The 12,862-nt window shown below is 41.7% G+C and overlaps 1 protein-coding gene across 5 annotated transcripts in view; it reads right to left on the bottom strand.

The window, feature by feature from the left end:
* Positions 1–462: 462 nt before the first annotated feature.
* Positions 463–12,862, bottom strand: part of USP30 (ubiquitin specific peptidase 30) — a 97,037-nt gene continuing 84,637 nt past the window's right edge. For all 5 annotated transcript variants that reach the window (XM_056528805.1, XM_056528802.1, XM_056528806.1 and 2 more), the window contains 3 exons: positions 7,283–7,481; positions 3,927–4,035; positions 463–2,983 (listed from right to left, as the gene is read on the bottom strand). In XM_056528805.1, the coding sequence (XP_056384780.1) occupies positions 2,722–2,983; positions 3,927–4,035; positions 7,283–7,481 (570 nt within the window). In that variant the 3' untranslated portion in view covers positions 463–2,721. The remainder of the gene's footprint in view (positions 2,984–3,926; positions 4,036–7,282; positions 7,482–12,862) is intronic.

Here is a 12,862-nt window from a genome sequence, read left to right as displayed (position 1 = left end):
TGAAAAGATGACCACTAGAGGTCTCCCTACTAGTACTGGCCTCAAGCCCTTTCTATAGATTTCAGACTCATTCTGGAGTCCTAAATCTCAGACTGCAGCCAAGACACAGACAAGCTCAGCACTGCTCCCTGCCTGTCAATCAGACAGGCAGGAGCCAGCACTGTGCTCATAGCACAGCAGGGCATACTCCTGACTCTGCCTTACTGCATGCCCTCATTCATTTTACTATCTGAGCTCTGATCTTTCTTCTCTCTGCACATGCAGTTGTAAACAGAAGATTCAGAGCTGCCAGCTGAGCTTGTCTGTGTCCTGGCTGCAGTCTGAGATTTAGGACTCCAGCATGAGTCTGAAATCTATTTTAAAAAAAATAAAAGGCTTGCGGCCAGGACTGGTAGGGAGAACTCTAGTGGTCATTTTTTCAAAGTGGAAAATTAAATAGCAAGAAGCATATTTTTTAATAACATGCGATTGGAAATTTATTCTGCATACATTAATCTATAATATATCAAAACATTTTTGGATGAAAGGTACCCTTTAATCCTGCATCTGAAACACAGGACAACCTCCAGAATAATAAAATTCTTCTGTGTGTACTTACTGAATGATGGACAAACTTTTTTTTTTTAAGGAAATTACTATATGTATATTACTATATGTAGACATGTCTTGATGATATCATGATATGGCAAATCCAGTGCCCATTATGGCTATTGTCTTTGGTTTTCATTGTAGACATTGGATATTACTGTAAGTAATTAGGTGGAAGATTTCCACAAAAAAAAAAAAAGCACTAAACCAATTTACTAATGCAACATCTTTGTAAAATAATTATAATTCTGCTTGAAAGGGTATTTTCAACCAAAGATAAAGTTATTTATTCACTGCCCAGGTTATTTTAATATCAATCTTATGATTCTGTCCATCTTGTGACTATGCTGTTCAACACTTCCTCTCCCCTCTCGGTGACTTGCTTGAAAGGTTGGCTGTAAAGAGCAGTTTACTAGGTAAGCCAGCCACCTTTCTCTGTCTCTGAATGAGCCATAACAGAGAAGGGTCAGACATAGCTAATGCATTCAACCACACAGCCAGTCTTCTTAAAAGGAAAATGCTATGTAATCTATTGGGATCATGTTTTAATACAGGAGGAACGGAGCAGATTGATATATATCTTTGTGAGAAAAAACAGAGTTTAACTTGTTACAATCAATGAATGACAAGTTATACTGAACCTTTTCCCACAAAGACATATCAACCTGCTCAGCTCCTCCTATTCTATAACACAATGCTGTTAAATTAAAAAGCATTTTTATGGTGACAGGATCACTTTAAAGCATAGACAGAGGGGGGGGGGGGGGGGGGGATGCTCTGAGTCTGAACAGCATAGTCATGGGATGAGCCTCAAAATAGGAGGACGTGAGCAGCTTTCCAAACTTTAGTAAATTTATTTATTTCACCTTTTAAAATGAATACATTTTGTCTTTGGTGTAATAACCCCCTTTAAGTCTATTTGTTATCTAAAATTACATGTTACAATTTTATACATTTCAGTACAACTCTAGCCAAATACTGGAAAGATAACTTTTTATAGTGTGCCTGGTCTCCAGACTACCAAAGCTGTTATATGTTAGAAGTGACTTCCCAGTCTTCCAGTAACTAGACACTCCGCAGGTTAATCTCTAGATGTAAAAGGTAATGCTTTCTGATGTAGGACTCCAATATAACTGATTATCATCCATTCACGGCATAAGTAATAACTCGCTGATTAGTGGGGGGTTGACTGCTGAGACCCTTGCCAATCACAATATTCACTTTCTATAGACCTTCCGAACATAACAGGTCAAATAGAAATTTAGGCCCCTTTCACACTATACATTCATCCGTTTTAAAGATCCATTATAATGCTCCGTTATGAAAACCCTGAAAATTTTGTGACGGGAGAAAGAACAGAAGAAATAGTGCATGCACTATTTCTCCCATTAATATCTCCAATCACAAAATAAAGTCCGTTATTAATAACGGACTATGACGGGTTAAAACGCATAATGTAAAAATCCCATAGACTATAATGGGATTTTTTAATGGACGGTTTTCAAGGTTTTCATAACAAAACATTATAACGGATCTTTAAAACGGATGAATGTATAGTGTGAAAGGGGCCTTAGTGGAAATGTGTGCTGCGGCTCTATTTACTCATCACTACTCATGTGAAAATATAATAACTTTCAATTTTGGAATAACCCCTTACATTTTTCCAGCTGCTAGGAACACAAAATTAGATCCTCCGTACATCACAATATTGGGCAAATCTTACCAAAGGTACGTATTACAGACATAGGTAAAGGACAGCAGACAAAAAGTAAAAAGCTTTTCTATGTCTGCAGTCTCTGACCGTAATCATCCTTTAATTTGTCAACTCTAGATCATGCTCAGATTACAAGTGTCAAGGGGGTGTTACTGAGTCACAGACTGCATGCCTCCTCCTTCTTTTACCCCACATTAATTAATTGACATACAACGCTTGGCTTCCAGCACTAAGCATTATACATTAATCAGTCAAGGCAGGGAGAGAGGAGGAGTGCACCCAGCAGCTTGGCATCTCCTTGACACTTTAAATCAGAGCATGATCTAGGACTGACAGATTCCAAAGTATAGGACTCAATATCAAATATATAATATTTATATGAAATGCATGAATTATAGTCTTTCCACAATCTGTCATGTTTATTCTTCTGCTCGAGTCTCACTTCCTTGGTTGTGTGATTTAGACCGAATACGCTCATAAAATAGCAAGTAAGCATTAGAAGAGAGGACCTCCTGTATGTTTGCCCTGCGCACAGTATCATCAGAAACCCACAACCACTGCTGACTTGGATGCTTTGGGGTCTTTACTGCTGGAGGGGAACGTCGGTAAGTAACAAAATGGCCTGAGTGCATATCTCCATGATGAACGATGACTGCCATTAGACGGAAGAGATAAGAACTACTGCATGGAACATAAAAGAAGAAGCACATTAAAGTCCACTCTTAAAACATTTTTTATATATATATATATATATATATACACACACACATACATACATAAATAAATAATGTATGTGTGTGTGCACATTTGTAATACAAAATCCCCATTAGGGTGGTTTCACATATGTAGTTTTTTTCCCCAAAAAAACCCACCATGGACACCCCTGCGGGCAGCAATAGCTTGAGTGGTAATGTGGCGTATTACCCAGTCCTCCCCTCTCCCCCTCATCATAAGTAGGTGGAGCGCAGCAGAGAATGAGAGCAGCAATATCTGAGGCAGTGGGGAAGCCAAGGAGGTAAGTATAGCAGGCAGACTGGGTATCTTTGTAGAAACAATTTTTGCCAAAGTATCCATTTATATTTTACATGACTAGTAACTATTTAACGGATGTCCTTTTCTAATCTATATAAAATGACCCTTCAGGTTCTCCTTTAGAAAGGCTTATTTGCCCCAGTATATGTCTGGCCGATACCTGATCATCTTTTCTCACTGCTAGTTTGTATTATAATTCTGCCCTTGCTGAAATGGAAATCGGCTCTCCATGCACTGACCTGCAGGTCAGCCAGAAATAGACTTGTGTTATACACAGCAGCCAATATAGAGACAGAGCTGCATATTTAGGAAGAGAACAGGCTGAACCAATAATGATACAGGAGATGTGTCTTAGTCTTCACAGAGATAATGCAGGTAAACTGTGTTCATATATAGCTCTACTCTAATGGAAAGGAGGCAACAAGCAGCCAAAACATGAGGAAAATCAATAGGAAATCATTTCTTGTGGGTACTGACATTTTTTGAGCTCATAACTGGGCAGTCACTGTAGGAGAAAGTAAAGCTACTTATAACTTCAGGGTACTTGAAAGCACAGTAACAAACATCTTTTATGCTAAATAAATATACTCACGCGCACTCTGGGCTGGATGACTTGAAACTTGGGTAAGGAGATGAAAGTAAGGATGCAGAACATGTTCCATTTAGTAACTGTACCTTGGAATTATAAGGCCCATCAGAAGCTATGATGACAACAGTAAGTTAGGGCAATATACATTAGTAGTAACCAAAATGTGCTAACAGAGTACTACAGTTAAAAACAAGGTTGCTGTAATATTGTACACATAGGCTATAACAGAAGCATAATAAAGAAATAGAAAGTCTAACCAAGACTAGTGCTACCCTCTCATGGACCTAATAATTTTCAGAGATCCTAGTATAAACATCAGGTCAACCTTTTTTCAGATATCAAATGCTATTAACACATGGGGGGGGGGGGGGATTCCCATTGCTTTGGAGCCTATATTTTAGTGTAATGTGCATGTATTTGTGTGTGTGTGTGTGTGTGTGTGTGTTTAAAAAAAAAAATTTTTCCATTAACCTAGCCATTTGAGAACTTGTTTTTTTTGTGGGACGAGTTGTATTTTTAACCTGTTAAGGACGAAGGGCGTATGGGTACTTATGTACTTAGGGACCAAGGGCGTACCTGTACACCCCGGTACGCTTGCTGGTGTTAAAAACCACGCTCATGGGCTGAGTGTGGTTTAAACCAGGTGAGTCTCGACTGCTATCAGCAGCCAGGACCCAGGATTAATGCCGGGCATCACCGATCGGGTTGATGCCCGGCATTAACCCTTTTAGACGCCGCTATCAAAGTTGATTGCAGCATTTAAAATGAAAGTAAAACAATCCCAGCAGCTCAGAGGAGCTGATCGGGGCCATCGCAATGAAATTGCGATGTTTCAATCAGCTGAGAAGATGGCGAGAGGGCCCTTACCTGCCTCCTCGCGTACGCAGGCTGGAGCAGCAGGGCACCGATAACATTGATCAATGCTGAGCAAAAGCTCAGCATTGAACATTGTATGCAATCGCAAGAAAAAAAGGAAAATGTGTAATACATTTTTTTTTTTTTAAAGTTAATAAATGTGAAAAAGCCCCTCTGCTAATAAAAGTTTGAATTAGGGCTGGGCGGTATACCGGTTCATAGTGAATACCGAAATTTTTGTGCTGCATGATATGAATTTTTCCCCAAACCGCAATACCAGTTTGGCCCCTCCCCCGCGGGAATGAATGAAGCCGTCTTCTTACATGACAGTGGGCTCAGCCTATCACCGGCCGAGGCGGAACATCGCTGCGGCCGGTGATAGGCTGACGGTTGTCCGACGTTCACGTCCCCAGCATAAGGCCGACGTCGGAACATGCGTTCGTTAATTTTGTTTACCTTTTGCAGCCTGGGCATAGGGATACCGCAATGTATAGAGAGTGTCAGAGGCTGCAACAAACAGGAGGACCAGGAGGGCAGCGCTTGCGGGTGACTGAGTAGTACCCCGATGGGGGCAGCGCTGGGCTACTAATTAATTTTGGGGGAGGGGGGGGGAGAATACCGTTATATACCGTGGAACCGCCAAAGGTTACAAAAATACTGCGATACACATATTTGGCTATACCGCCCAGCCCTAGTTTGAATCTCCCACCTTTTCCCATTTTTTTAAATAAAATGATGTAATAAAAAATAAACATGTGGTACCACTACGTGCATAAATGTCCCAACTATTAAAAGCTAAGGTTAGTTAAACCGCATGGTCGATAACGTACACGTAAAAAAATATGCATTTTTGGTCACTTCATACACTATAAAAATTTATAAAAAGCGATTAAAAAGTCCCATCAAAACAAAAATGGTACCGATAAAAATAACAGACCATGGCACAAAAATGAGCCCTCGTATAGCCCTGTATGCGGAAAAATAAAGTTATAGGGGTCAGAAGATGACAATTTTAAACATACTAATTTTGGTGCATGTAGATAAGAATTTTTAAAGTAGTAAAATAAAATAAAACCTACATAAATTGGGTATCCCTGTAATCATATGGACCGTAAAGATAAGGTGTCATTTTTACCGATAAATGCACTGCATAGAAATGGAAGCCCCCAAAAGTTGCAAAATGTTGTTTTGTTTTATTTCACCCCACTAATAAAGTACATTTTTTTTTCCGCTACAGATTTTGTCATAAAATAAGTGTGAAGTCATTACAAAGTACAATTAGTGACGCAAAAATCAAGACCTTATATGGGTCTGTAGGTGCATTATTGAAAGTGTTAAGATTTTTAGTAGGGGAGGAGGAAAAAACAAAAGTGCAAAAATGAAAAATCGCCTGGTCCGTAAGGCCAAAACGGGCTTCATCCTTAAAGGAGAACTACGGGATTAAAAAATGTATCCCCTATCCTAAGGATAGGGGATAAGTTTCAGATCGCGGGGGGCCGGACCGCAGGGGCCCCCCACGATCTCCCGTACGGGGCCCCGGCTCTCTGGTCAGAGAGGGCGTGTTGACCACCGCACGAAGCAGCGGCCGACACGCTCCCTCCATACACTGCTATGGGAGAGCCAGAAATTGCTGAAGGCAGCGCTTCGGCTCTCCCATAGCAGTAAATGGAGGGCGCGTGTCAGCCGCCGCCTCGTGCGGTGGTCGACACGTGCTCTCTATGCAGAGAGCCGCGGCCCCGTACGGGAGATCGTGGGGGGGGCCAGCGTACATTTTCAATCCCGTAGTTCTCCTTTAAGGGGTTAATGGCACATGCAATATATAGATTTTTTTTTCCAATTGAAGAGGGTGAATAAAATTTTGCAATTCCTTTTATATTTTTTAACCTATTACTGAACAACCAAACAGTAATCATATAGCATTTTTTTTAATTTTACAGCATTAACTGCAGTAAAAAAAAAAATCCATACACTTAGGGGTTATCTGGTGAAATGTTGTTTCCCCACTACTTTCCCCAGAATGCCTAATAAAAACTTTTATTCACCTTCCTCCACTCCCTCGTAGCCTTCAGAATCAGGACCGGGCTGGTCTGTCTTAAAACATTTTTATTAGTTTTTTTATACAGTCATACCTGACACAGACATACTAGTTATACTAAAGCAAGGAAGTGCTGTTTTTGCATTTATTTTTGAGGGGTTTTGCCATCTTATTTTCTTAGTCACACTAGTGGACTTAATATCATTGCTTTTAGTGGGGAAGGAGAAGTGATGCTGATGAGCTGAGGGGTAAATACAGTTTATTTTATTTTATTATTTGGCATTACATTTTTTTGCCCCTTGGGTAATTTTTATTAGTATCAAAAGTCTAGTCTTTCCATATTTTTATAACAAAATGAAATTAATGGTTTATCCATAGGAATCCACTTACTGCTTAGTCTGTGTAATTAAACTTGATATTACAACAGTCACAAAATAAAATAAAGTCAGAATATATATAATTAATGTACCTGCGGATGCATCAGTTGCTTGCATTGTTCCACCTAGACTAGTGCACTGCCGCTGACGAAATGCATTTCCATTGAGTCGATACTTATACCTATCTAAGGATAGGAATTCACTAAACTGGACATGCTCATTGCGCTTCAGAGGGCTACCCTGATTGGACCAGCTTAGGCGCTGCAAGTGGATGCACAAGCACTGGGGAAGCTATTGAAGAAAAAACAAAATTTGAAATTAACTAGTACTATGTAGTGCTGAGAAAGTGAAATTCAAGGTTTATTGTCATGGTTAGTAAAATGGAGCTAACAAGTAATGTAAGGTCCACAAAAATAAAATCCACTGCACCACCAGCTCTCCAATATCCAGCAATCCAATATCCTAATGTTAAAACAAATATGAAGAACAAGCACTGACTCAGATGCAGAATCACAGGATACAAGCGTAGAACCTACCCAGCTTTATCTACTTTAAAATAGCTTTTTTATTACAGAGGTTTTCCAGAAACACAATACTGATGACCTATCCACAGGGTATAAGGACTACAATAATAAAGATTCTGTTCCAGTTTTAATGTAATGGAGAGCTCACCAACCCTTTTACGTTAAGGAAGAGGTATAAAAAAAAACTATGATATAATATCAAGGTGGAAATTCACAAAATGGCCATAAAAACCCAAGTGGCGTAAAACCCAAAGAGGATAGGGTCAATAGACTAAATCAAAGGCTTTTTCAACATCTAGCCCCAGAAGCTTGAGAGTAGTAGAAGTATAAACCCGGTGAATGATATTTAAAACTTTACGTATATGATCCAGAGTTTGGGATAAAGCCCACCTGATCGTTATTGATTAAGTCAGGAAGAAGGGAGTTTAGGTGTCTTGCAAGAATAGAAGTGAAGGGTTTAGTGCCAAGGTTGATGAGAGAGGTAGGATATTAGTTAGAAGGAAGGAGAGGATCTTTAAGAGGTTTAGGAATGACAACAATAAAAGCCTTAAGGAATTCAGGGGGCATAGGATAACCAGAAAGATGTTTGTTGCATAAAGAGGTAATTTGGGAGACATGGAGATAGAAGCATTAAGAGTAGCCCTATAGTCAATTTAGGGAGATGCACTGAGGCCACAAATTCATCCACTGTTTCTCAAGTGGAGTGGGTGTAGACTGCCTATAAAGGCAGAAAAAAAAATAATGAAAGAAATTAGAAGGATTAGAAGAAAGCACCAGTGGCTTGACCTGAATCTTGTGGACTACATTGATCTTTTGCCTCAGTCTTAACATGGAAGCAAAAAACTTACCTGGCCTGTTTGCCCATTTATAGTTCAAGGCCTGGGTCCACCTCAAAGCACATTCAATATGATCTGTGAGGACAGCTGATACTTGGTAGTCTGGATGGCCTGGGCCAAGTAAGAACCAGTCTGGACAGTTTATGTTCTAAGAGCACCTAATCTTTGATCAGTTCACATTTGAGGCCGGAGACAAGAGTTCACCCCTATTTACAGCTTTATGAGCCATTCAGATCCAATCAGGGTCCGAGTCTGGAGAACAATTGGTGGTAAAAGAATGTTGGAGGTCAGTCGCCATAGAATCTCTAAGGTGAGGTCTACAGCACCAACTTATTAGGCCTCCAAGAATAAGGAGCATGGTCACTATACCAATTGACAAAACAGCATTGTCGTTGGACCACACACTATGAACATGGTGTTCGAGGAGAGTTGACAACGAGTAGGTGTTTGTGAGAAACCAATCTATGTGCGCATATAACTTGTGAGAAGAGGAACAATAAGTATAGACACATTGCACAAGATTGTGCTCCCTCCATGTATCTGCCAAATCGGTAGTACTAAAGGAGTCAATTTAGTGTACCAGATATCCAAAATGATACTAACTGTACCATTAACAACCATATTAAAGTTTCTGCACCAAATTACACAGTCATATCGAAGAGACAAGGAACACATTTACACACGAGTGGGTCATCTGTGGGAGCATGTTAACAATGCACATAGTAGCCTTGATGATGGCCTTCAAGAGTTAAATCTCTGCCTGCAGAATCTATGTGAGAGAAACAACTCCTGGGCCGCTTGTACAATGGGGTCTCTCATATCAGGGCAGTGCAAGCGTGGGAGGATGGAGGACATCTGGTGGGACATCAGGGTTTTTAGGGCATCCCAGGGCCTGGTGAATCTGTTCCATTCTGAATCTTCTCACGTTGTAGTATTTCTTGGGTTTCTTGAAAGGTCCAAAAAGAATAGTTTCAGGAGTTAAAGGAAATCTGTCATCAGAATCACCTGCACTAAACATGTTACACAGGCTTGTAGTGCGGGTGATCCTGATTAAAACGCTTCTTACCTGGTTAAAAATGGTTCAGCGGTTCCTCAGATATCTTTATTTTTAGTTTTCTGTTATTCCCTGGCTTGGGACTCAGTGGGAGGTGTTATCATCTCGGACTCTGCCACACGTCATTCTAACTGGGCGGAGCTGCCGCCCGGCTCATGAATATTCATGAACTTATCCTCGCGGCCCTCCCCACCAGACCTAGCAAAAGGAGTTAGACTACGAGGATAAGTTCATGAATATTCATGAGCCGGGCGGCAGCTCCGCCCAGTTAGAATGACGTGTGGCCGAGTCCCAGATGATAACACCTCCCACTGAGTCCCAAGCCAGGGAATAACAGAAAACTAAAGATATAGATATCTGAGGAACCGCTGAACCATTTTTAACCAGGTAAGAAGCGTTTTAATCAGGATCACCCACACTACAAGCCTGTGTAACAGGTTTAGTGCGGGTGATTCTGATGACAGATTTCCTTTAACCCCTTAAGGACCGGGGTTTTTTCCGTTTTTGCATTTTCGTTTTTTGCTCCTTGCCTTTAAAAAATCATAACTCTTTCAATTTTGCACCTAAAAATCCATATGATGGCTTATTTTTTGCACCACCAATTCTACTTTGTAATGACGTCAGTCATTGTGCCCAAAAATCTACGGTGAAACGGGAAAAAAAAATCATTGTGAGACAAAATTGAAAAAAAAAACGCCATTTTGTAACTTTTGGGGGCTTCCGTTTCTACGTAGTACATTTTTCGGTAAAAATGACCCCTTATCTTTATTCTGTAGGTCCATACGATTAAAATGATACCCTACTTATACAGGTTTGAATTTGTCGCACTTCTGGAAAAAATCATAACTTCATGCAGAAAAATTTATACGTTTAAAATTGTCATCTTCTGACCCCTATAACTTTTTTATTTTTCCGTGTATGGGGCGGTATGAGGGCTCATTTTTTGCGCCGTGATCTGAAGTTTTTAACGGTACCATTTTTGCATTGATAGGACTTATTGATCGCTTTTTATTCATTTTTTCATGATATAAAAAGTGACCAAAAATGCACTATTTTGGACTTTGGAATTTTTTTGCGTGCACGCCATTGACCGTGCGGTTTAATTAACGATATATTTTTATAATTCGGACATTTCCGCACGCGGCGATACCATTTATGTTTATTTTTATTTACACTGTGTTTTTTCTTTTATGGGAAAAGGGGGGTGATTCAAACTTTTAATAGGGAAGGGGTTAAATGAGGTTTATTCACTTTTTTTTTGCACTTTTTTTTTGCAGTGTTATAGGTCCCATAGGGACCTATAACACTGCACACACTGATCTTTTACATTGATCACTGGTTTCTCATAAGAAACCAGTGATCGATGATTCTGCCGCATGACTGCTCATGCCTGGATCTCAGGCACTGAGCAGTCATTCGGCGATCGGACAGCGAGGAGGCAGGTAGGGGCCCTCCCGCTGTCCTGTCAGCTGTTCGGGATGCCGCGATTTCACCGCGGCTATCCCGAACAGCCCACTGAGCTAGCCGGCATGGTTTCGGTTTCACTTTAGACGCGGCGTTCAACTTTGAACGCCGCGTCTAAAGGGTTAATAGCGTGCGGCACAGCGATCAATGCCGCGCGCTATTAGCCACGGGTCCCGGCCGTTGTTAGAGGCCGGGCCCGACCCGCTATGACGCGGGGCCACGCCGTGGCCCCGCGTTATAGATCGGGAGTGGACACATGACGTTCCAGTACGTCATGTGTCCTTAAGGGGTTAAGCTGGAATTTCAGATTAAAGGGGTGCTCCTGTGCTTACACATCTTATCCTTATGATTACAAACGGGGTGCCGCGTGCAAGATCCCGGGGGGTTCCCAGCGGCGGGACTCCCGCGATCAGTCATCTTATCCCCTATCCTTTGCCCTGTGCTCTTCACAGATGAAAGCAGGTCCACACTGAGCACATGTGACAGACGTGACAGAGTCTGGAGAAGCCGTGGAGAACGTTCTGCTGCCTGCAACATCCTCCAGCATGACCGGTTTGGCGGTGGGTCAGTAATGGTGTGGGGTGACATTTCTTTGGGGGGCCGCACAGCCGTCCATGTGCTTGCCAGAGGTAGCCTGACTGCCAATAGGTACCGAGATGAGATCCTCAGACCCCTTGTGAGACCATATGCTGGTGCGGTTGGCCCTGGGTTCCTCCTAATGCAAGACAATGCTAGACCTCATGTGGCTGGAGTGTGTCAGCAGTTCCTGCAAGAGGAAGGCATTGATGCTATGGACTGGCCCAGACCTGAATCCGAATGAGCCCATCTGGGACATCATGTCTCACTCCATCCACCAATGCCACGTTGCACCGCAGATTGTCCAGGAGTTGGTGGATGCTTTAGTCCAGGTCTGGGAGGACATACCTCAGAAGACCATCTGCCACCTCATCAGGAGCATGCCCAGGCATTGTAGGGAGGTCATACGGGCACATGGAGGCCATACACACTACTGAGCCTCATTTTGACTTGTTTTAAGGACATTACATCAAAGTTGGATCAGCCTGTAGTGTGGTTTTCCACTTTGATTTTGAGTGTGACTCCATATCCAGACCTCCATGGGTTAATAAATTTGATTTCCATTGATAATTTTTTTGTGATTTTGTTGTCAGCACATTCAACTATGTAAAGACGAAAGTGTTCCCTTTATTTTTTTTTGAGCAGTTTAAACGCACAACCGTAGCATGTCAATCAGTCATATTATCAGGCAGGTCCCCTATGGGTATATTGGCCCTGCAAGACCTGATCGCCTTATCTTTCAGTTTTAGCTCTAGGGCCTCCAATTTGACAACATGGTCAGCCAGGGTTTGTCCAGGTTGTTAGCCAGCTTGTCATGTTCAATCTCCAGCTCATCATGTTCAATCTCCAGCTCACCAGAGACACCTTGACCTAGCTCACCCACCTGCTTGGTAAAGTCAACCACTGCCTTTAAAAGATCTTCCTTAAACAGATGCCAAATGTGGAGGAATAAAGCTAGGTCATCCAGTGACAAATCAGCAAAGGAAACAGATGGTGCCACGTCTGGGATATCCTATTTGTCAGGCCTCAGTGCGCAAGAGAAGGTCAGTGCAATGTTTGAAGGAAGGCCCGCTCTAAACACCTCAGAAACTTTGCGATGGGGGGCAACAAATCCCCACACCACGCTTCCTATCTTTGCCTGACATTCTGGGAAGTAGCAGAGGTAAGTTGCTGCTGATCTGGAGATGCAAGTAGCTCTAATATAGGCTGTAAAAGACG

The sequence above is a fragment of the Hyla sarda genome, chromosome 1 (genome assembly GCF_029499605.1).
Source record: "Hyla sarda isolate aHylSar1 chromosome 1, aHylSar1.hap1, whole genome shotgun sequence".
Classification (NCBI taxonomy): Eukaryota; Metazoa; Chordata; class Amphibia; order Anura; family Hylidae; genus Hyla; species Hyla sarda.
Note: the sequence above shows the minus strand (reverse complement) of the source record. Positions and strands in the feature narration are given on the sequence as shown.